The sequence below is a fragment of the Gigantopelta aegis genome, chromosome 9, assembly GCF_016097555.1.
Source record: "Gigantopelta aegis isolate Gae_Host chromosome 9, Gae_host_genome, whole genome shotgun sequence".
Classification (NCBI taxonomy): Eukaryota; Metazoa; Mollusca; class Gastropoda; order Neomphalida; family Peltospiridae; genus Gigantopelta; species Gigantopelta aegis.
The window spans coordinates 4,410,818-4,437,297 of record NC_054707.1 but is presented as its reverse complement, the minus strand read 5'-3'; the positions used below and the strand labels follow the sequence as shown (position 1 = coordinate 4,437,297).

At 39.7% G+C, this 26,480-nt stretch overlaps 1 protein-coding gene across 1 annotated transcript in view; it reads right to left on the bottom strand.

The window, feature by feature from the left end:
* The window catches only part of LOC121380465, a 50,155-nt gene extending 24,566 nt beyond the window's left edge, over positions 1–25,589 (bottom strand). Inside the window, exons 1-2 of the mRNA XM_041509285.1 lie at positions 25,460–25,589; positions 5,104–5,615 (exon numbers count right to left, since the gene is read on the bottom strand). Of these exons, the coding sequence (XP_041365219.1) occupies positions 5,104–5,615; positions 25,460–25,475 (528 nt within the window). The 5' untranslated portion in view covers positions 25,476–25,589. The remainder of the gene's footprint in view (positions 1–5,103; positions 5,616–25,459) is intronic.
* Between the last annotated feature and the right edge of the window lie 891 nt (positions 25,590–26,480).

Genomic DNA, 26,480 nt, shown 5'->3' with positions numbered 1-26,480 from the left:
ATGAAGATATTGCCGCCTCGCTGTATGTACCTGCTGCTGTTGTATCATATACCAGTTCACTCACATTCTTTTCAATATGTTTTTCAAGATGGCGTTGGCGGCCATTTTGAATATTGGGTTCTAGCAGAGTTAGCCGTCATTTTTCAGAGGGGCATAGGAGCTGATTTTCCTTTAAAATGGTTCAGCTTGTCAAATCCATCGAGAAAAAAAGGTAGGAACAAAATGGTCACGGATTCCAAGCAAATGCCCTACTATTAGTTGATAGAGAGGATGATGGGGCATAGCCAGGTGCGCGCTCGGTATGGGATCGATTCTCGTCGATTGGCCCATTGGGCTATTTCTCGTTCTAGCCAATGCACCAAACTATACCAAAGGCTGGTAAAATATGGCTTTTGTCCCAACCCTAGCATACCAAAGGCCGTGGTATGTGCCATCCTGTATTTGGCATGGTGCATATGAAAGATCCCTTGCTACTAATGGAAAAATGTAGCGGGTTTCCTCTCTAGAAGTATATGTCAAAATTACCAAATGTTTCACATCCAATGGCCGATGATTAACAAATCAATGTGCTCTAGTGATGCTGTTAAACAAAACAAACTTTAGCTTTTAGTGAGATAGAGGTTGGTGTAGTGATCTAACACCTACCAGCCAAGCCGTTAAAACTCAGTTAGTGCATGGGAGCCAGTGCCGGGAGGCGAGCCCAGTACCTGCCGATCCTAAGGTCAGTGGTTTAATCACTTCACCACTCAAAGGTCAAAGTTTGTTTCGTTTAAAGACACCATTAGAGCACATTGATTAATTAAACATCGGCTAATAGATGACAAACATGGTAATTCTGACACATAATTTTTAATTAATTTTGTTGTTTACCAATATCACTAGAGCACACTGATTACATGATCATTGCTTAATAGATGTCAAACATCCGGTAATTCTCACACATAATCTTCAGAGAAAAGCCGCTGCATGTTTTTTCCATTAAGGGGTTGTATATACTATTATGCATTTTCCCACACAAACCACAGCTTTTATTTACCAGTCATGGCGAAGGGTCCACCAAGAGGTTTTCATCCTACGACCAAGACTGAACTAGATCCCAGATCACGTACAAATGCTACGTCTTAACTTAAATCGTCAGTTTGTTGTAGTGAAATAGCGGGTTACTGAACGATGACAGGAACGTAATGACATCTAAATTATATATGAAGCTTGGCACATGCTGATAACAATATTTACAATGTGGTTAAGGAAATGATATGTTACAGGGACGGAAATAGATTTTTCTAAAGAGGGGCAACGTTTATAAGGGGCAACTTCAGTATTCAAAAATACACTAACATAGAAACCAATACACGCACTCCATGAATCTGCAAAACACTGGATTGTTCGGACACTTCGAATTTCAGGAGTTGGGCATCCCAGCCCTTGTCCTTTGATCTGCGCCGGTGTTGTTTGTCCATTAAGCAATAATGGCAACACCAAAGGGTAATTTGTATAAACATTTGGTAAAGGAATCCATCTAAATTATAAATTTATTTTAGAAACTATCAGGTCAGGTCAAAGGGTTTAATGTGCACATTCAGAACAAGCTGTTGTAGCGCACGCCTGTCATGGGCGCAGGTGTTGGCCCATGCCGGCTCCTCTGTCCAGGACAGGAAAAGTAGAAATTATTGGACGTTAATCATTTATATATATGTCCCAGTCAGTGTCCCACCACCTTCATCTCAAAGGCCGTAGTATGTGCTGTGGAGAAATATATTTAAAACATCTCTAGGCCTTGCTGCTAATGGAAAAATGCAGAGGATAAGCAATAGTATATGGAAACTTCAACATGACAAGTCGCCGTACTAGCTTTGGTCGTTTTGAATTGCTTTGCAATTGCATTTCCATTGTCATTGCTTTTTTTTCATAAAGCAGAACCAAATATTCCAGAAGGTCAAAATGGTATTGTTCAGGAATGTATTTTTGAAGAAGAAAAAACACTCCAGGAAGGTTCAAAATTCCTTATCTGTCTTGCACACTCGACAGATCAATATCAGAACAAAGAAGAGCGCGCTAAACAAAAACACGTCTTCAGAAGAAACATTAACAATTCACATCAGTTTGTTCTGCAAGACTACTTGGTATTCAGTTGTATAGTTGCCAAACAGCCCTCACATCACACAGGACCTACCATGTGAACGTGTAAGTATTGTACTCCCCTTCAAGTATTTGATACATCAATATCTAAATATGTATAGAGTACGGTGTCCATTGTTATGTAACACACAGAAATAACGATTATTCTCTAGTCTGTGACGCACACTGTACGTTTTTTTGAAGACTGCATACGAAGGAAGCGAATTCATGCCTAACGACACGTCAAACAAATGTATTATTAGACACTGGATATTGATAATCGTGATGCATTATCAGCGAAAGAAAACACTAATTTCTGTCATCCCGAGCAGGGTTCGAATTTCACCACGGCACCGACGGTAATTACTGCGTTACCTGGTTTGCCACCGTGCCCTTCGGATTTTGTTTTTAACCCAGCATTTTATTATTCAGAAATTACACAAAAATCTGGCGAAGTCGGGCTGCTAGTTGACACACGAAGTGACAGATCAGTTATACCATGTAAAACAAAACGTGCTAAAATGCCCATAATAATAACATTATTTACAGCAGTTTAAGTTGATGACATTTATAAATATATTCTTTGTGACTTACATATTAATGATTTTAAATATTATATTAACCAATATATATTTTTTCAACTTGGCCTGATGATTGGGACGTTGCGGTAACGAACAAGCTTCATTCAGTCAAACCGGTGCTGAGAGTGGCAGTCTTTCCACCGGCGGTGCAGGAAGGACGAAGTAGTCTTTTGCCCGCATATCGGACGCATTCATTTATTTGAACTCTCTAATACCCAAGTACTCAAAATAAATACCAAAAATTATCCTATTCATTCAGCTTACAGGTGTTAGCGTACATTGAACACTTCCATGTTGATTGTTTAATTTTCAACAATTTTTATATACTTTTAATAATGTAGCATATCTGCTACATTGGGTATATAAGGAAAATGTAGCATATATATGCTACATATTATTAACCTTGTAAAATACATTATTATGGCATATATCTGTATCAAAGAGTCCAAGACCATAACGTGAAATAATTTTTGTCTCAGAAACATCATAGAAAGTAAGTTGCCTTCGTGCCCCTCTTTTGAAGTAAAAGTTTGCCTTCGTGCACCTTCAGTTTGCCTTGCTGCCCAATGTTTTGTTATTAAACCGAAGGCAACACTTGCCGTGGCCCCCCAGAACTTGAAATTCGATCCCTGCCCTATATATATCCCCCGTAACATTTTTAAAACTAGATGTCCTGAAATGCATTTCCTGCATTATACAAGTAAAATTCAACTCTGCCTTAGGATTTACTACCAATAATATTTTTTATTTAGAATTATTAGGGGACTAGAGCATCCCCCCTGGTCCGCCGTGACTGATTAACATAGGTACTTCAAAATGAATTATTTAACTCTAAGTAATTGGCATCAAATGTTTTAGGTTATATAGTATCCAAGGTATTGTCAGTTCTATGTTTTGGTGGCCATCTTGCAAGCCCAGTTGAATATTTTAAAATGTTCATGGGTGCCACGTTTGCATCCAATGGATTCTCAGTCAGTACCCTTTAAAGATGCAAAAAATAGCACAACTAGAACGAGGGTTTTGTGCTCTGCCGCCCGTCTGTTAGGTTTCATACACCCGAGTTAGACCCTTCAGTTCTAGTCGCTGTAGTTAAATAGTGATCTATCACATGGTCCATTCCTTGACTTGGTGAGCCATCTTGCATGTTTCAATGACACGCAGAGCTATGCCAGCTGGAGCATCAGCTCCTGGTAGGGTCACCCAACTGGATTGGTCAAAGGGTAGAGACTAGACTAATATGGACCAGACACACAGACGACGTGAGTCAAGAAAGACAACTGTCTAGGAAAATCAAACTCAAAAATTAAAACTGGTCTGGAGAGGATCCGAATCTTAGTAAGGAAACTCTCCTAGAAGAAACAAAAACCCTCCGAACTCAAACCAAGTCCACTAAGTCAGAGTACAGAAGCTATGCATAAGCATTAGCGTGGAAACCAAAAGGAAATGTCTGTACATTCACCAAGCTCCATGATCAAATAGTGATGTCACCTGTTGGAAGTACTATCTAAATCTTAAAATATTCTCAGGACTATGCCCAAACTAACCCGACCATCAGATCTTCTGAATACTCGGGGTGCTACGTTATCTATTTACTAGGCCTCTTGAAAATCAGCTCCTGGATTACTAGTCAAAAGAAATCCGCACTGAATCAAGCAGGTGCTATATTTTGCGAGCGCCTGGTTTACCGAACGGAGCTTTGGTGTGTTCTGGGCTTTAGATCCATTTTAATCACCACGCTATTAAAGCAGTCAAGGTTTTATGGACATTCCGACGGATTCCAATATCTTACTACGTGTACCTGGTTACTTTACTGGACGTCCAAACCATCCAATGTGTCATAAACATACCCGTAATAAGCGTTAAGAAACCATTCGTTTGCTGGATCGATATTAATGTATATTAATTGGATTATGGGGAAGTTTCAGAGAAGGTGCATTGAAAAGGACATTTACCGGACTGTGAATTTTCAATAAATGTATCACACATTTTTGGTACTCTTGGGTACTTAGAGAACATGCAGAGTCTGTCTGGTGCACTACACAGAATCCCCCCTTACGAGGCGAAGATTGAAACTGGCAAATTAACTATATGTTTTCTTTTCTTTCTTGTTTTTTGTCTTTGTTCTTGGGGGTTTTTTTTTTTTTTTTTTTTTTTTTTTTGGGGGGGGGGGGGGGGTGGTCTTGTGGGGATGTGTTTTGTTTGGGTTTTGGTGGGGCGGTGTTTTAGTTTCGTTTTGGGGGGATATGGGTTTTGGGTTTTCTTAGGGAAATTGGTGTTTGGGGCAATTTGGGTTTTTGGGTTGTTTTGAGAGGTGAGGGGGGGGGGGGGGGGGGGGTCTTCTTCTTTTAAAAAAAAAAAAGATATTATCAAATATAACCCGTACTGCAAATAAAGTTAAACTTACACAGACTGTCCCATCCTTCCTCGTCGCTAGAACCTTCCCGCTTCGCCACACATAACGAATCTGCTCATTGTCCTCTTTCTCGGAAACCACCTTCCCGCTTTTGTCCTTCTGCACTTTTCCTCCTTTGAAAAGGAAGTTGAACCTCTCCTTTTTGCTGGACGGGCGCCCGTCCGCGTGGTTGCCCTCCCCGCTCTCCACATCTGGCTCCTTGGCGGTCCTCGAGGAGTAGCTGATGTCCAGTAAGGGCTCCACCGTCAGCTCGGCGTCGTGGGAGCAGTGGCTCGCCGTCGTGGAATACGGGAGCTCCGAAGCGTTCTCCGGAGTTGAGTTTCGGTCGGAGGAACGTCCGACGAAGCTGTCAAGGGAGGTGATCAACGGCCAGTGAGCGTTCTCGGTTGTCGACCGTGACCAGTTGGAGGATTCTTCGCTGGGTGATGCTTCTACTTCTATGGAGAATTTGGGATATGACAAGGCTTCGCAGTATGATGGGGGTGGCAGTTGACTTTTGATCCCTGTGAAAAAAATGAAACAAAATCTGAATAGGAGTTTCTTCACAATAAATAATTATGTTTTCTGTCGTAGAACATTAACAGTAGTATACCTGGGGACGTTCGAACGCATGCGATGTATTGGACACCAGGTTTTGTGCTTATAAAACATTTAAAGTCTAGACTCGAGACTCTAATAGAGTCTGAGATATTAATGTCATGACAACACCATATCAATAGTATGCGTGTGATGTCATTTGAGATTGAGTCTAGACTCTAAACGTTTTATAAGAACAGGCTCTGGCTTTTAATAAAGGTGCAATCACTGGAACACAAACAGACAAATATAATCGTGTTTTTAATCCATAAATATGATATTTGTCTGAACCTTAGATAATAAGTAAAGATACAAATATATTTATACGTTATTGCTTAAAGAAATTATCAGAAATCCTGAGCCGAAATATAAATCATTATTCAGAGATCATTCAGCGATATAAACTATATTATGGTATTATCCACAGAGCACAAGAAATTAACAAACAAAAACATCCGCATAATTATATATCTCGTCTACCATAGATGTTTTTCGACGCACTGTGATGCACATCTACTGGTGCGACTATGAACCAAGATTTATTGACCTAGGACTTATTGTTTGTGAGAAACTGGTTTGAATGCTAAAGTTTAACGACGCAGTCATCGAAAAGGTAATATCTATATATCGCCTTTTTAACATAAAGGCAGACAAAAACTGCTAAACGCACATCAACACTCGTCATATTCTTTACCCTATATAATAAAACGATATGTTACAGCTGTCATGTCTGGTGTTTCCTCCAAGAACAAAGTCAGTATTGTTAAAGCACGAAATCCACGTGCATATAACATATTAGGTCCAAGTGCTTACAGCCCACGGTGTCCACGTGCGTAGCGTTTATCAGTTCTAGCCACCAACAGCCTTCGAGGGCTACGTGTCTACAGCCTATGACGTGTACGTGCCTGCGGTTTATTGGATCCAAGTGCCTACAGTTACCAGAGCCCAACAGCCTCAAGCCTACGAAGATGCTATTAATGTGGATCTTCTTTCAGCGCTATTGTCTCGAAGACTGATTTAGCTGGAACTTAGAAAATAAATTACGAAGTGTCACCAACATGCTCTGTGGTAGCACGTACTACTGGAATCACGCCGGAGGATGTTGTCCTTGGTGTCGATGACCTCAAACAGACATGTCTCTATGTGCTACAGAGCGTCTTCATAACGTGTTATTAAATTCCTCTTGTTGACGTCTGGAATTTCCACAAGCACGTTCTCGGTAACGAAGCACGTCCAAGGAATGTACTCCCGATGGAGCAAATATAATAAGATTATCCTCGGATGTTAAAATTGATTGTCTAGGACGACTTAATCATTTTGTGGAGACGTTGCTCGGGCAGTGGAAAATATATAAATGTCCACAACCTCATTCAGTAGTTAGTGAAATCGTTCAATCATCATGGTACGTGATCTCTCTCCCTCCTCCCCCACCTCTCTCTCTCTCTCTCTCTCTCTCTCTCTCTCTCTCTCTCTCTCTCTCTCTCTCTGGTGAAACTGGATGGGCACCACGTGCCTTTCCGTCAATGGACGTTAATGAGATTAGTCTTCCATCTCCCATTAGATCGACAACCCTTCATATCGCATCGCGTCAAGCAATCACTAAGCAGCTCTCCCCATAGTGGTCACGGTGTGCATATTGCTGTAGCACCACTCCAAAAACAATTCTTAATTTAGCAATGTACAAAAAAATAAAAATAATAATAACGCACGTTTCATAGTGTGTCGTCTGCTTCCGCGCGAGCAGACGTTGAAATATTAATACACAAAAATCGTCTGCAGCAGTGGCGCACCACGTGCCAGGACGTGCTTCTGTCCACCAGCGAGATGATTATTTAAAACATCCACGTGTAATTAGATTAAAGCCTCGACGGAGTCCGGTTATCTATAAATTATGCATTCTTTATAAGCAACGCGCCCTGACCAGCACCTAGCGCATGGGGTAATTATGTTCATGGGATAACGATTACCATGACAGGAAATGTATTCAGAGTAAACAATGGCCATTGCACAAAGGCTGATCAGAAGTTTACAATAGTTTTAATAACCGCCAGCTAACCAAGCTTATTTAATAACTGGCCACTGAAATATATTTATATCCATATTTCCACCTGAGTGACTTCGTCCATATACACTCTCAAAGGCTGACTAAATCCACGGATGATCGCTGCCACAAGTGAATAACACCATCCAAACCTTCTACAAACAGTTACTAACTATATCTATACCTAACCTGCCAATCCATCAGACAATCCATCCCTTCATGATAATATCCCCACCAGTGATTAAATCCAGACATAACTGCCGCAGCCAGTCATCAACTCCGTCATTACCCATCCTTCAACTGAAGAGACTGAAAAAAATCCATTCATACCTCCATCTCACTTGAATACCCCGTCTGGTTGCCATACCCTCATCCCTCCAGAATGACCCTAACCCCCATCCAAACTGAAAGTTCCTAAATTCAGACATGCCATCTCATCACAAGAATGCCCTTAACTCCAGTCATATCCTTGTTTCAGCAGGATGTCCTTACATTGTCACTTCCGTAACCTACCAGCATGTCCCTTCGCCCAGCTGTATCTCTGCTCTATCAGAATGCCTCTATAAATCCAGTCATACTCATCCCCTTCCAGCATATCCCTACATTCAGTCACCTTTACGCTTTACCAGAATGCCTCTAAACCCAGACACACCTCTCAAACCAGCAGAATGCCTCTAAATCCAATCGTACCCCACCCTACAAGCATGTCCCTACATTCAGTCATCCCTGCGCTTTACCAGAATGCTTCTAAACCCAGACATACCTCTCAATCCAGCAGAATGCCTCTAAATCCAATTATACCCTCACCCTACAAGCATGTCCTTACATTCAGACATACCGACACTTTACAAGAATGCCTCTAAACCCAGTCATACCCTCACCCTACCAGGATATCCCTACATTCAGTCATCCCTACGCTTTACCAGAATGCCTTTAAATTCAGTCACCTCCCAATCCAGCAGAATGCCTCTAATTCCAATCACACCCCCACCTTACAAACATGTCCCTACATTCAGTCATACCTACGTTCTACCAGAATGCCTTTAAATTCAGTCACCTCCCAATCCAGTAGAATGCCTCTAAATCCAATCATACCCATCCCCTACCAGCATATCCCTGCATTCAGTCACATGCTCCCTCTACCAGCATGCCTCTAAATTCAACCATACCATCAACCCACAAGAATACCCTCTAAATCAATATATACCGTCACCTCACGGAATGCCCCTACATTCAGTCACATACTCCTTCTACCATCATGCCTCTAAATCCAACCATACCATCAACCCACAAGAATACCCTCTAAATCAATATATACCGTCACCTCATCGGAATGCCCCTACATTCAGTCATACTCACCACACGCCAAAACAGATTAATCCGTGTGCACGTCCTCCTGCTGGTCTAAGCAGGCCTGTGTGAATATATATATATACCTACCACTGCGAACACATCCACGTACCAATGCCTATGCTGCCACCCTGCCAAGATGCAAGATCACGATAACCAATCAGCTTAATCTAGTTCATAAAAATAATTATAATAATAAAGGAAGTACTCCAGGCTCCGTATTCATAAACATACTTAAGTCAATGTATATATACGGAGCCAGAGGCCTAATTCACAAAAGACTCTTAAGCTGTGCTAGACAACAAAGCATCCTCTTTGCAAGTATTTTGCATTGCACTACGAGATCGCAAAGTTGCGATAGTTTAGTGAATTAGGCCCCTGGCTAGCAAGGTCTGAGTTCAGCCTAGTAAAGTTTCGCTAACGTTCGCGGTATATTCGATTGGTTCCCAACGTAGCATTTGGTTTACTTTCAAGTCTAGCGGACGTTTTTCTGCTTGGTCTGACTGAACTCAGCCCTGATCTGATCTACACATACACAAGAAGAAACCAAATCCACATACTCACCAGCTTATCCGTATCCATAACCATCAACTATTTACGTGCTCATAACAATGCATAATTTATACATATATCTATTTAATTTCATTGGACATAGCGAGAGAGAGAGGAGAGAGAGAGAGAGAGAGAGAGAGAGAGAGAGAGAGAGAGAGAGAGAGAGAGAGAGAGAGAGAGAGAGAGAGAGAGAGAGAAGGGGAGAGAGAGAAAGACAAACAAACAAATAAAAAATATAACGAGCATCCTGTATGATCGTCCAGTAAATAAATTGTATTTCGAAGACGTGTTACGTGTTATAGTTTTCATTAAGAGCCGTGTCGTTAAAAGCCAAGATAATTTAGCCGATGTCGCGAACCGTCCAACAGTAATAACGCATGTAAAGGCGCTTGCCGCCAGTAATCACAATTTAATAACAGGATGCTGCGATTGCTGCGTTAATTACAGGATCAGACTCATATATACTTGATAAACAGTATAATATATCTACGCAGTCTCAAAGACTTTCTTTCGGAAGCAAGGTCTTTGAGGGGTTGTTTTTGTTTTTGTTGTTGGTTTGTTTCTGCTATTATTTTGTTTTGAAGCAAATTATAAAAACAGCACCCGTGGAACAGATCTGTGTGTTCAAAGGCTTGTATTTATGCCATTGCGCATTTTATTTTGTAATAGCGGTACTAAAGGTTACTGTACTGTTATCACATGTGATTTCATGTAGACAAAATGCTGTAATATCACATATCTACGTAAAATCACAGTACAGTAAATTTTAGTATAGTGTTACCAAAATGCACCTAACCTTGCATACAAGCCTTTGATTAATTCAAAGTGATCCTAGATAGGCTGCAACCAGTGCCCCAAGACTAATACACCAAAGTCAGAGGTATGTGATGCGCTGTCTGTAATGGAAAAATGTAGCGGGTTAACAAATGTTTGACATCCAATAGTCGATTATATTTGTTTGTATGTTTTGTTTAACGACACCACTAGAGCACAATTATTTATTTATTTATTTATTAATCGGCTATTGGATGTCAAACATTTGGTAATATTAACATATAGTCTTAAGAGAGGAAACCCGCTACATTGTTCCGTTAGTAGCAAGGGATCTTTTATATGTACGATCCCACAGACAGGATAGCACATACCACGGCCTTCTATATGCCAGCCGTGGTGTACTGGCTAGAACGATAACCAATAGCCTATGATTAACAAATAAGTATGTTCTAGTAGTGTCGTTCATTGGAGTTACCAGGATTTTATATTGGGGGATCAACCCATATTGGCGGACAACACGCACCGTGTATGTATGTATGTATGTATGTATGTATGTATGTATACACCCCACCAACCCACCCACCCCCACCCCACCCCGGTTTGCTACGCTACTGTTTCTGATTAGCAATAAAGAATATTTTATAATATAAATGCAGTTTGTCAAAACGCAATATGGCATTACTATATAACACACTATTTTGGTATACCAATTGCTGCTACATCCACAACGTATTACACTTGCAATAAATAACATAAACAACTTAAAACTAAGCCATTACCTTTTGTAAACGCACTGTGTTAAGAACGCTCTCTATAGTTTTACATCCCCTGCTATGTAAATGAGACATCAATATGACGGTCATCACACACTCTCCACCAGGAAAATGTCCGCGCTACGGATACGGAAGCTCTCACAGAACGTTAGTGATGCGTTCGATTAGACTGGCGAAAATGAGATCACGTCAACGAAACCGGCAGCGCGGTCGAGATGAACGCCATGCCGCTGTGTATAACGATCGGTGTCCGCTGGCGCTCGCTTACTTAATAAACGGTAATTGCATCTGGAAAAACCGCACTTCGGGTTAAACCTAATATCTCAGGTGAAAACACGCTTGTGTAGGAGTTGGAATTTTCGGGGCAGGGAGAGGTCTCGGGATATGCCATGTTCAACGTTCGTTCGGTTCGATCGCCAGTTATTGGGGTTTACTAAACGGGTTATTACATCTGGTCATACAGGAGAGTGTATAGAAAAGATTGGAATTGAAGAAAGGTATTGGAACTCCGATCATGATATGAAATGATTCGTGGGCAAGCAGGTATGCCTACAGTGTGTACAGTAGCTTTATATGGGGGGGGGGGGGGGGGGGGGGGGGGCAACCCACTATTGATGGTGGAGGGCAACCGACACTACGTATGTATGCATGTATGATTTTATAAAAATAGCCTATGATTAACAAATCAGCTACGCCACTCATCGGGGGGGGGGGGGGGGGGGGTGCTGACTGAGATTGAGGACGCAAATCAAAGTTTCTAGGTAATTCGGGGGTAAGCTCCCGGTAAAATTTTGAAAACAAGATGTCCTGAAATGCAATTTCCTGCATTTTAGAAGTGACATTCATCTCTGCCTTAAGATTTACTACCAATAATATTTTTTATTCGGAATTACTGATTGTAACAGACTGTAGTTATTGTGACAGAAGTACCCTCGAGTATTGTCATTTGGAGACCTTAAGGTCTGACTAATTCAGAAGTACCCTCGAGTATTGTCATTTGGAGACCTTAAGGTCTGACTAATTCAGAAGTACCCTCGAGTATTGTTATTTGGAGACCTTACGGTCTGACTAATTCAGAAGTACCCTCGAGTATTGTCATTTGGAGACCTTACGGTCTGACTAATTCAGAAGTACCCTCGAGTATTGTCATTTGGAGACCTTACGGTCTGACTAATTCAGAAGGGACCATTGTTTTTAGACTTTAGAGCACATGTGAGACCAATTTGCATCTGTGAAAGCAAGGAAAGCAAGCTGGTTGTAATTTTCACGTCGTGCCACAATTTGTTAATTAAAACATTAACGAGTTTCACTTGTATTTTTGAGCTGAGGTTATGTAAAGTTACCTAAAAGATGGGTGTCAGATGTTTGCACATGGGCGTAATTTCAGTGCTTGCCATAGGCGCTATTTTCCGTAGATATCCAAATAGATGCCATTTAAAAGTAAATATTGCAACCAGATGAAAATTGAAACGATAACACTAAAGGCAGTCAAACAATGAACCCTGAAACTTCGTAATATGTTAAAAAGTATGAACCCGGGGAAAGCTAAAACAAAGCATTGAACAATATTGCTGTTAATTTCTTTACTATTTCTCCTAGATCTGTACATAGTAGTTTAGTATCACGAAAGGCAATATTTCGGGAAATTGAATCAGTGACGTATTTGATGGATAATGAGTAATACCACAACTCCTTTGGTACCCATTTAATTAATTCGTCACTCATTTGATGTCATGTAACCAAAGATGTCCATTTGCATCCAATCAAAACCTTTTTTTCTTAATTCCTTATTTACAATAATAGGCCTAATGGATTTCGTTTCCTGGCTGATAATTGGGATTAGTGAAAAAGAGCTAAAAGCTATATAAGCAAACAATTTATTCTGGGTTTACGTGTCAATATCGTATTATTTTCGTGACATTTGTTTATATATTTTTAAAAAATCATTAAGTATCTTTTTTATATTTTATTAGCAAACTAGCATTTGGAGCGCGAGCGCCATCGTAAATTTCACGGAAATCCCCGAGTCTAGAACTTATAATACTCTCGATTTTAAAATCTGATGTCAGCAAACAGAAAAAAGATATAACATTAATAACAAAACAAAAAAAAACTACTAATAATAACAATATGATGTACAGGCCAGACGGAGACACAAAATTTGTATTATATTTATAGGAATAAAATGACTACTAGTTATAATTAGGGGATAACTATGTTGTATTTGACCATTTGCGGACGTTCATACTGGTTTTATCGTCACAAATTGAGTTTTACCGGCGTTTTGTTTCAGAAAAAGGTTGGAACGTTGGTATTTTAAAAGTAAGTACGTCCAACTAAGGTCTCACTACACAGATCACTTCCGGGTGAGAGTTCATTGATCACGGTCCACTATAGTTCCTAATTGAGACACATGTTATGGTTCACATATTCACTTCTAGGAAATGGTGAAGAATTAATATGTATGTTGAATGGTAAGCCTTCTGGCTGTATTTTGCCCATGTTATTTTGTAATATTGTGCATCGACCTTTTGGGACATGGGTATATAGCGCAAGTGACAGCCGGAGTGAATCGGTTAATGAACCACCTGTTCGGACCGGTACTACAGCCAGATGCGGTCATATACCAAAAAACTGAGACGGAAATGTTCTCAATTTTAGAGTGAAAATAAATGCTTATATAATGTATGTTCGCAATGGTGTATGTTGTTAGTGTCAACGAGAACCCGTTCTATTGGCAGTCTTCGTTTGAAGTTGGGCAATTTAACATGGGTTTCAATGGCAGATGACATCTGTGTAGTGAGACCTAAATAGAGAGAAGTAGCGTATGAATATGTAAATAGGCTCTTGGGGAATCCCCCAAATTTCTGACGATCCATGTTCGTTATACTGCCGCAAATGGATTTGATTAGCCAATCGAATTTCGCGTTATATGGAGAGTGAATTCGAATAATATATAATACAGGCTTCGCCACCCGCTTAGATATCGTCTTCGTTTTGTAACATGAAAGACGGATTCACAGATTGCTGTATTAAGGTTGTGTTACAAATTAAATGCGTTCAGAATTTCCGTGGGACGTTTATACACAGAGCCCACACCGCACCCCATTAAAATCCCATACATACTGTATACAGTTCAACCATGGCGCTACGATATCGTAGAACCGTCGTGGGCTATGATGTCACTACAACACACGCTGTAATGACGCCATAGTGACGCCATAGCCTCAAAAATATGGTCTTGGGTATGGAAAAATGGAGCTTCGTACTAAACGCATGTAAAAAGAAGTAAGAAATATTTTTTGGAGACCCCAGGGCCGAATCTAATCGCGGACAAGGGATATAGGGCCTAATTACTTACACTCCAAAATATACGGGAAAAAAATGCATAGCTGTTTAGCTACAGTAAAGACCATTGTATACACTGATATTTTTAACGAGAGTTGCCTCCCCTCTATTACCCCATCTGTGAAGGAGGCTGGATTATTAAAGGTGCAGATGGCGAAGTATCAATTGGGCAACCTAGGGAGACACCACAGCATCGTAAAGGTCTAAAATTAACGAGCTACTCTCGATTCACTAATATTAAAACCTATATTAGCTCGGCCATTTACCTTTCGACCGACCGTTCAAAATTGCGCCAAATTCCCTCAATCAAAATTGCGCACCCTTTTCTCTTTGGCATTTAACTGCTCCATTCAAATTCCATAGCACCACCACCACCCCCACCCGCCTGCTACCGATTTGATCGGGCTGCTGGTGCTCCCTTGCACCTGCCAGTGCAGGCGGTCCCTCCTCTCCCCTCCCCCCACCTTTCCTGGCATGGTCGGAAGAGCCGGCCAAGGCCGGCTCTTGTGCCCACGATAGGCGTGCGCTACAACAGCTTGTTCTGAATGTGCACGTAAAACCCTATGACATGACATGACAAGTATCAATTGTATTTGCTTAAATCATGTCTGATAACGTCGCGACGTCTGAATCATCGTTTTGTGGTTTGCCCAGGGGAGCGGGCGTTCGCGAAAATTTTGACTGGTACCATCCGTGTTCTATCATATCACATTGATACTGTGATAGGCACAAAAACCAGTCTAGCGAGCGGCCGCGAGTTCTCATCTTCCTAAACATTGCAACTGGATATATGTCACTGGTACAGCGTCTGGCTACAGTTCAGTGGATCACAGGATCAGTTTTCAGCCAATTCTCAAGATCGGAATATCGAATCCAAGCGATGTATGTACGATTTGTGTTTTTATTTGTCAAACCTTTAAGAAGCAATAAGAGGACGAATCCTCTTCGCTGTTGGTATGTCACATGTAGACTAACACCTGATAGTGATTTGTGGGAGCAATCAAGGCTTTGGTAAAACATCTCTTTGACTTTGCTTTGTGTAGTTATGTTTTCTTATGCAATAACGGTATTGGTCTTTCAATTGTTTTTTTATCTGTTCGAAAATGTATTTATCTTTTTGCTAGGATCGGACTACCAACTACCAGTAGAAAGTTGATCAACTCGACGGTTGCGTTGTTATTTCCCCCAACTCCCGACTTATAACGGGTGCGCTCAGATTACCAACTAATGGGTTATACGACGAGAATCGAGTTGCAAGAGCGCTCAGACTAGCATCAGGACAGTCGTAGACGTCGTGACAGCAGAAAGTTGGCCAACTTCCTTGTATTGTTACGTTTTAAATGCAATAAGGTTTTGTCGTTCGTTCGTTCTTATTTATGATTCTGTTACAGACTGCATGTCCCTTCTTAGCTGCCTTCTGTAGATATACGATTTGGAATGCAAATAACATTTTTACTGGTCAGTGTACATGTAAAATTTATTTTTAAAAAAATGCATTTTAAATTCGTTTCTGCTGCCTATGGGTGGAATTGTGAGTTCGCACCCACTCTAGAAGGAAATCTCATGGCGGGACGTAGCCCAGTGGTGCGCGATCGGTCTGGGATCGACCCCGTCGGTGGGCCCATTGTGCTATTTCTCGTTCCAGCCAGTGCACCACGACTATTATGTCAAAAGCCGTGGTATATACTATCCTGTCTGTGGGATGGTGCATATAAAAGACCCCTTGCTACTAATAAAAAAAAATGTATCGGCTTTCCTCTCCAAGACTATATGTAGAAATTTACCAAATGTTTGACATCCAATAGCCGATGATTAACAAATAAGTGATCCAGTGGTGTCGTTAAACAAAACAAACTTTAAAGTCCTGGGACGAACATCCCTGATTCGGTCGATCGTCCGTTATCGCGACCTAATTCACTTACTGTGATTCCATTTTCTCGTCCCAACAACTGGCAATCAGGGAGAAAAATGGTCGCTTTACGTGACTCGGCCAATTACTAGCTAATCGCGCCATTTCTTCGCTTCCCATCCCGGCCGTGGTTACGTGATAAACCATTTATCATGCTTAACTCTCTCACAAATGAAAAACCGTTTCCAAAGATTTCAGACAATCTCAAGATGTTAACTTTTTTTTTTAAGCGGCCGTAACAAAATGGTGGGAGGAATTACGTCGATCGGCAATCCATTATACGAAAAAACAAAATGAGAAGGTGTAAAACGAAGAATTAAACACAGATCACTGGGTCATACTGACACCCAAACAGACAGAGATGTAGTAGGAAATAGCGTACACACAAGTTACATACATAATCATTTAATAGATCGCGGTTTTAGAGTTTTTGAAGTCTATTATTACTTGTTTTTATAACATTTCGGACAGGTCCTTCGCTTTAGGCTTAAGTTTGCGAGATCCAAACATGAGTTATCGATGTTTCACTTTATACATACATACATACATACACTCACATACATACATACATACATACATACATACATACATACATACATACATACATACATATGTACATACATACGTACATACATACGTACATACATGGAAGCTTCGATAGCTCAGAGCGTATCGTGGTTAGTCTTGCAATTTGCGGGCGAATCGGTGCCACAGGTTCGAGTCCCAGCAACGGCATGGGACAATTTGTGAGGCCAGAAAGGATTTAATTATCCCCTGCGCCAGAGCGTTAACATGTATGTATGTAATAGTCAACCTCGACATACATACAATATATAGATATTCATACATCAATACACACATACATACGTACACACATACATACATACATACATACATACATATATATATATATATATATATATATATATATATATATATATATATATATATATATATATATATATATATACATACATACATACATACATACATACATACATATACATAGAGAATACTACATGAGCGGCCGTTAGATACTGTTTATCTTACAACGAGTTGTTTAAAAACGTATCCAACGAGGAAAAGTGAGTTGTAAGATAAATGGTATCTAACGGACACGAATGTAGTATTCTAATTCTTACATATCTTTAGAAAACAGTTTTAAAATAAAATTAAACGCCTTTTCCAACTAAAAACGATGTACGGCCCTAGCGCTTATAGTTAATTTGGCGTCACAGAGTGATCCATTCGACTGTGCTTCATTGGATGGTATGTCATTGGTGACCTGGTCATCACCTAGGAGCAGCCAGTCGTATGTCTTTAAAATGTTATCGCACGTATGTCTGTTAACACCAACGGGTGTGTAAGAAATATCGTATTTCCCCGTGCTATCTTTATGGTATGGGTCATAATAATGCACTGAAATCTGTTATGGCACATTTTTGACGTCACTTGTCACTATAGTTGCCATAGCAGCTGCAAGCTTGCGGCTGTTGCAGCTGTGAAATTGGCATAATTCAACGTTGCTGTAACTGACATTGCTGAATGCTATTAACATCGATTGTGAAGCGATTATAATCATATTTAATGTCTGTTATAAATCATATCAAATTTACCAAACTCGCTCTCGCTCAGGAAATTAAAAAAAATCCCAAACTTCTTTTATAACTTCCGTATGGCACTCCCGCAAATGCAGTAATATCTCTCTCTCTCTCTCTCTCTCTCTTCCTCTCTCTCTCTCTCTCTCTCTCTCTCTCTCTCTCTCTCTCTCTCTCTCTCTCTCTCTCTCTCTCTCTCTCTCTCTCTCTCTCTCATATACATATGCATCTCCATATACATATAAAGGCATAGATACATACATACACACATACATACATACATACATACATACATATTATGTATGTATAAATTCTGAAATACTGTTTGTGAATAGTTTGTAAAAACAGCTGAAGATGTGATTAGCGGGATATTGTTTGCTATACAGAAATACCAATTTGCTGTCTAGCCAATAACATGTGCCTCTAACAAAAGTGTGTCCTTCCTTTTCTTCTCTCTTTTTAATATGTATTTCTTGTCAAGGATTTCTTATACACGTCGTTACAAAGGAGATGACGTAGTAAGCTGTACACACGGTATGTGCTACGATATTACAGGTGTTTTTAATCAAGGTACGTGACGTGTATATATCACGGAAATCAATATCACGCGACAAAGAATAGACATGTCCTCTGTTGACTGTTTTGTAGGAAGTTCCATATTGTTCGGACTGATAATTACTATAACAGCACAATATATTTCTGATAATTATTACTTGATAAGAATTCAATACAAAACAGAATCGTATCTTATGATTAATTTAGTTTTTTCTACGATCACAGACTTATAACTTGGTCTAACAACCAGAACTGATTGCAAATCCAGGGTTTCAATAAAAACAAGCCTTAACATTTACAAAGTTTCGGGAAAAAAACATGAAAAAGAAAACGATTAGATTAGATTTTTTAATTATATAGCTTTTTATGACTTACACCCAAAAAAAGATGTAGAAAAAAGTCATCATTGTGAAATGCAATTTGATTCACCCCCACCCCCCAATATGTTTCTACATCTGATGTTGTTTAAGGTTGCAGTGAACCAGATGAAATCCTACTGTTAACAAGTGTAACATTTACTGGTACTTCAGTGAATCCTTGTTAATGATTATAAAGTTCAAACATGTTCTCCAGAGCACGCACACTTAACCCGGTGTCTGTCTAGAAAGGAGGCTAATGGGTTAGCTGCTCTTGTTTTATCGTTTCGCCGTAAGGGGTCGTTTCTATGCCCTTTCCTACATACAGGAATAGCACACACTGTGGTCTGCAACATAAACTTAAGGTTCACCGGGCTCGTTCTACAACGGTTACCCATCCAAATGCTAATCGTGAAGGAAAGAAGGAAGGAAGGAAGGAAGGGATGAATGAATGAATGAATGAATGAATGAATGAATGAATGAATAAATGAATGAATGAATGTTTAACGACACCCCAGCACGACAAATACATCGGCTACTGGGTGTCAAACTACGGTAAATGCAAAACGTAAGTGAAAGGCTACTGTACTTAGTATTGGTACCAATAAGAATCGGTCTTAAGGTTGTTAGGTACTGGGTTCATATCCCACCTGAGGCAATAGGGAATTTTTCATGCCAGAACTGGATCCAACCCAGATTGAGTGCACCGCTAGGTTCAATGGGGAGGTATACGACCACATATAAACAGACCAAGTTTCACCCACTTCACGGGTACAATTAATTATGGGTGTGTCTCCCGAGTGTTTGACCCCATATGGAAGATGATTACCGCAGGTTCCGTGTACCCCGGGCTCGGTTGATACCGAGATAGCTCAACTGACAGCAAGCGTGGAGTACGGCCATGTCAAGTAGTCCCATACCGAAATGGAAATACTGCGGCTTCACCATTCATCTCATCACCATCCATGTTTGTAATGTCCAAAACAAATGTATTTTTCTCTGTATTAAATATTTGTAATATATAATATAATAATATATAATAAAAAATATATAATAACATTTTTTTAAATGTTTTTAAAAATCGGTGTTTTAAAGTTCTGTCCCCACTATTTGGGGAGGGGTCAATCTCAGTGGGTAGAGCGATCGCCTGAGATACTTGGGTTGTAGGATCGAATCCCTATGCTGGACGCATTTTCTGATGGGGAGGGGATTCTTCCCAACCAGTGTTCCATGACTGGTGTATTAAAACAATACCGTGGTATGTGATGTCCTGTCTGTAGAAAATAGCATGTAAAAGATCCTTTGCAACCGATACAAAAACGTAACGGGTTTACTTTGAATGCTACGTTTCAGAATTATCAAATGTTTAACATCCTGTAGCGATGATGAACTAATCGATATTCTCTAGTGGTGTCGTTACACCACTCACACAAACACTTTATACTATGTCAAATTGATCATTATTTTTGTTTCAATGGAAATATTCGCAGCATGGAGATGCATATACTTAGTGTAAAACAAGTTTCTGGGATATTTACATTATTCACAAAATAACATGACACAATCTATTTTTTTTTTTTTTACACAAACTCTAATTAAAAGCTCATATTAGGGTCTCCACGAAGGAAGGAAGGAAATGTTTTATTTAACGACACACTCAACACATTTTAGCGTCGGGCCTATGGTTAAGGACCATACAGATATTGAGAGAGGAAACCCGCTGTCGCCACGTGTGGAGCACTGGCTGTAACAAGAAATAGCCCAATGGGTCCACCGATGGGGATCGATCCTAGATGGACCGTGCATTAAGCGATCGCTTTACCATTGGGCTACGTCTCACCCCCGTCTCCACGAGCACTCGAGTAATCGGGCTCGGGCTGAGTCTAAAAAGAATCAAGTCCGTTCACAGCACTCGAGTAGTCGGGCTCGGGCTGAGTCTAAAAAGAATCAAGTCTGTTCACAGCACTCGAGTAGCCGTGCAAGAAAGAGCACTCTCATTTAATTATACATTTGTAACGTCATTTTGCCACATGTTTACCTTCGGTTACATTATAGGGCTATGAGATATGGTGAGAAAACAAAAGTCGAATGCGTGAAATGCAATACAATGGCATAATTTAGTATCCAGGTTCAGCGCTGGAATTAAGATGCATAATGCTAGTTTACTTTATTCCTTATATTGTTATTATCATCTTAGATGTAGGACAAATTTTGGATGATCTAGTGTAAGTCTCGGGTACTCGAGTTCCGGTCGAGTTTGACTGTCGAGTACTCGAGTTTAATATTTTGGACTCGTGGAGACCCTAGATCATATTATATATGTCATTTATTATTATGTAACTTCCTGCCGCCATAATCTTTTGTTCTTTGCAGGCATGTGTTGCAGGCATGTTTTCGTTTGCTGTTATATTGGCACCTTCACATCAAATAATTTCCCAATGCCAACAGCGTTAGCATTTTTTTATAAAACTGATATAGGCAATGTTTATCATTAGGGCTTAAGAATGTACTAGTTCTGGCAATTTTAAAATGGTTTTGCCAAACTGCAATTGCGAGGCAGCCTACTTTAATTTTAAACCAGTATATTTCGCAACAAATAAAAATAACAGAAATTATCCTTACAACCGACAGTAATATTTTTTATTCAGCGGTAAAAAAAAAAACTGTCATCGGTAAAGCCCCCGACCTACGCCCATCTTAATTTCGAGCCCTGCTACTTGCAAAAAATTGGGGTGTCCCTTTCCATGTATGAAATTTATGAGGAAAAATCGCATTTTCATTTGTTCTTGTACTCTAGTTTCAATCTCAAGTGTGCATTGCATAAATAAAAATATATATTAATTTATTAGGAATATACAATAATAATTGTTTAAGTAAACACTGTAACATATCTCCATCAATAAGACCTGCAGTTGTTTTTACTCCGTAAATATTTGAACCATGGTGCGGATGTCTGATTTAGTGTAATATTTTATGCACCAATGTGGCGTCTCTCTCTCTCTCTCTCTCTCTCTCTCTCTCTCTCTCTCTCTCTCTCTCTCCTCTCTCTCTCTCTCTCTCTCTCTCTCTCTCTCCCTCTCTCTCTCTCTCTCTCTCTCTCGGTCGGTCGGTCGGTCGGTCGGTCTCTCCTCGGCCGGTCGGTCTCTCTCTCTCTCTCTCTCTCTCTCTCTCTCTCTCTCTCTCTCTCTCTCTCTCTCTCTCTCTCTCTCTCTCTCTCTCTCTCTCTCTCTCTCTCTCTCTCTCTCTCTCTCTCCCTCTCTCTCTCTCTCTCTCTCTCCTCTCTCTCTCTCTCTCTCTCTCCCAAATGTCAAAATGGTCTAGCTGTACTTTCCCCATCTCCCCTGTGCTGAGATGTCATGAAACCAAATTTAATTTTACTATCAAAATGGTCTAGCTTTCCATATTTAATTTTACTATCCCTTTCCATATTTTAACAGCGTCTCCATTGCTCCAGGAGAAGCAATAGAAGACAACCTTAGAACCCAAATTGATTACGCAGCCCATTCCCAGACTGATTGGAAACCTAATTGCTACAGAGCTGCTGACAAATCTGGCATTTCGTAATTATTGTCCATTACACGAAAGCGACAGCCCGTCATTGGTTTTAGAAAATACAATAAAAATACACATTTACAGAAAACGAGAGAGTTCAACTTGGAGCGATTTCGTTCCTAAATTATCGAAATGTCAGTGACTTCAGTAATTAACCTGTTGCTCTTACAGAGAACGAGAGAGTTCAACTTGGAGCGATTTTGTTCCTAAATTATCGAAATGTCAGTGACTTCAGTAATTAACCTGTTGCTCTTACAGAGAACGAGAGAGTTCAACTTGGAGCGATTTTGTTCCTAAATTATCGAAATTATATAAATTGAATTTTAAAAATAATCATAATATTTATAAAATGATGGTAGTGATGCTCGTGGTATTGTAATTTTATTCCATTTATCATTTATAAGCTACAATATATATATATATATCAAAATATAAAATATTGATTTTGTCGTAGGCCTATATATCTATTCCCTTGACTTATTTTACTGTTATTGTTAAAGGGAGATACCCTATTTTTTTTAAACACTAAGGCATATTTTTCACTATAAGAGCAATTTATGATCATTGAAATCAAACTTTACTTATATTTTATTGTTTAGATTATCCATTTCCGTACAACCGTACAACCGAAATGTGTCTGGTCATCCTGGTGTTTTTAATACCACAAAATGCATTTTTCATATTTTTAAAAACGCACGTGCGTCTGAGAAGTAATGATTATGGAGTCGCGTTTTAGTCTTATTTCAACGTCACAGACTCTTGTTTCACTCTGTTATATCCAAAGTTGTTACAGGTTTGTAAATGAACCAAACTTAGTGTCCATTTTACGGGTTGAAACCAGGGTCTAGGTGAAAAATATGCCTTAGTATTTAATAACTAGGATCTGTCCCTTTAACGGTAACAAAAATATGCCTTAGTATTTAATAACTAGGATCTGTCCCTTTAACGGTAACAAAAATATGCCTTAGTATTTAATAACTAGGATCTGTCCCTTTAACGGTAACAAAAATATGCCTTAGTATTTAATAACTAGGATCTGTCCCTTTAACGGTAACAAAAATGGAAAGCAAATATGAAATATTCCTGCAATAATAGTGATGAACATATGCTTATATCTATGCATAAAATTCGTTTTTTGTGTGTTTTTTTCTTCTTCTTCTTCTTCTTCTTCTTCTTTCTTCACGTTTCTGAGTCTTCTTGGTATAATAATGGTGTTAAATATCAATCTCGGGTTGTTTTCAAATTACACACGCACTAATATTTTCCAAGGCTTTCATTTTAAATTTGTAATATACACACATATATTACTAGATTCTGGTATATGAATGTTTACTTATTTTCATATTAACGACAAAAAATGTCAATCGAATATGGGGCCTTTGTATCATCATTTTCGACTGCAATAATAAACTGGTGTTATGTCAACAACAGAGCAATATAGATATAGGCTCAGTGTGGACGCTGTAAATCAGTTTTTACAACCGAACAAAATCGATTTCCCTAAATTGTGCAAATATGAGAATAGCTATCAAGCAAATATTAACTCGGGTGACAAGGCGATATTTATTAATCGAATGATCTCGATCGGTTATCGCAGATCATTTCGATGATTATGGGCACTTGACAGAGAAAAAATATATTAAAGCAAATTGTCCAGCAAATCTGCGAGGACTGGATGGTCATAGTATAGCAGATGTCTCCGCCAAACAATATTTAAGCAGGACGCCACAAAAATATATTGACAGAAAAACGAAAGAGGAATACTTGGTATTGTAGACAAAATTTAATTGACTATTAGCGTCATATAGCCTAGTCTGTGTATAATACAACATTGTGATGTGAGATTGAATGGCATTAATGTGAGATTGAATGGCATTAATGTGCGATTGAATGTTATTAATGTGCGATTGAATGTCAGTAAGGTGAGATTGAATGTCGGTAATGTGAGATTGAATGTCGGTAATGTGAGATTAAATGTCGGTAATGTGAGATTGAATGTCGGTATTGTGAGATTGAATGCCGGCATTGTGAGATTGAATGTCGGTAATGTGAGACTGAATGTCGGTGATGTGAGATCGAATGTCAGTGATCTGTTGGCTTGAAACATTTTCACAATTTATTTTCATCGTTCTACTCACAATATTAGTTGTAATCCACGTATATACGTAGTGATTCGTTTGAAACCCTATATAGCTGGTTCGTAGGCCTAGTAATGGAAATAATTATAAATGATTGTTTGGCATTAACGTTTATTTCGGGCAAAAATCAGCCTGCTCACCCCCCCCCCCCCCCCATGGTACGCCTATGTCCGACGCCATATAACCGAAATAAAATCATTAAAAATGTGTTGACTGCGTCGTTAAATAAAAACATTTCCTTCCTTCCGTACGCTTATGAGAAGATTTAGAGCTAAACCAAACAATAATAAATTAGTAACAGAAATAAGGTATCCGGGTATGCATCTTTCCAACACATAAGGCTCATGTTGGAGTATATGCGGAAGCGAGTCGGGGGGGGGGGGGGGGGGGTTGCAGTGCTCTAAGAATTATGCAATCTGCTTCCCACTAAAACGCGAATATATTATTGACCCCTCCAATCACTTGCATCTTCCGATGCCCATGAAGAATTGTATTTATTTGATTTTCAAACTACCTTTTCGGCGATTTCATAATGAAATGTGTTAGCTTCTAACTTTTATCGTATTTTTATATTTCGCGAACGACAGTTTAATTCCTGCCTCGACAAAAAGCAAAGAAAACACACTAACAAAACACACACCACATTAGCGAACGAACCGGAAATGTGGCGAATGTGTTTTCGACGTAATTCTGTTTACATTGTAACCAGAGAAAACGGAGCATCGCAGACCAGGGAAAAAAAGAAGAAAAAGAAGAAAAGATAAACACCGCTTACAGATGTATCTTGTTTTGGTGTTTCTAAAATACCTGACCCAAAACTCTTACCTTCATCTGTGGCCATATGCTCTAGGCGATATCTTGAGTGGTGAATTGTCCGGCGGTATACGTTCCAACCCTACCCATTCGAATTGCAGCGTCGTCACCCCAGCTTCCCGAACCTACTGAGCAACTTGACCTGCGTTCTGCGACGGTGCAAGACTGAGTCACTCGATCGATACGTAGGCCGGATAGCCAACCATTCGTAATTTCGATTTTCTTAGTCGCTTAGCAACGCGCTTCCTACCTGTACTTATATTATATCGCCCGGAGCATACTTATATTAGTCACGGGACCAGAAAAAAACTGGGGGGGGGGGGGGGGGGGTAGGGGCGTGTTTTTGTGGGAAGGGAGGGAAGGGATTAGTTTTTTTAAATCGGAGTGTAGACGTGCGCCATGCAGTATAATTATAAAACCGATCTCATTTGCATAATGGTACTGGCAGCCCTACACGTTTATGGATTATTTAGCCAGATGTAATTTCCAGATAAAAGATGGTCACTTAGATTGTGGGATCCCATGTACTATTAACAGTATAATGGTATATTGCGGTGCTGTGTTCTTAATAACAGGCTTGTCGGAACCGGAGGGGAGAGTGAGGGAGCGGGGGACCTTGCACGCTGTTGTTTGTTGGGGTTTTTCGTTTTTATTTTTATTTTAAAAAACATTTACTTATTTTTTGGTGGGGGATTCTTTCATACTATATAATAAATAAATATAAAAATACAGTGCCCCACCCACACCCCACTAGATATTGTGCCCCCCGAAAAGCTTGTGCTACCCTAACACTTAAGATATCGTTTCTATATACCTTTTTGTATAATTATGGTGAACGTGTCTATGCAGACCACCCACGTTTACCCGCTAATGTTTTGAGGGTTTTTTGTCAGCAGGTTCACTTTAAAATACATGCATTTGTGCTTGGAAACATTAAACATTGCCCTTTATAGACAGGTGATCAAAATGCAAAGTTGTCATTTTAGTAGGTTCGACTAGTCACAAAATGCATGTATGTGTACGAGATATATTT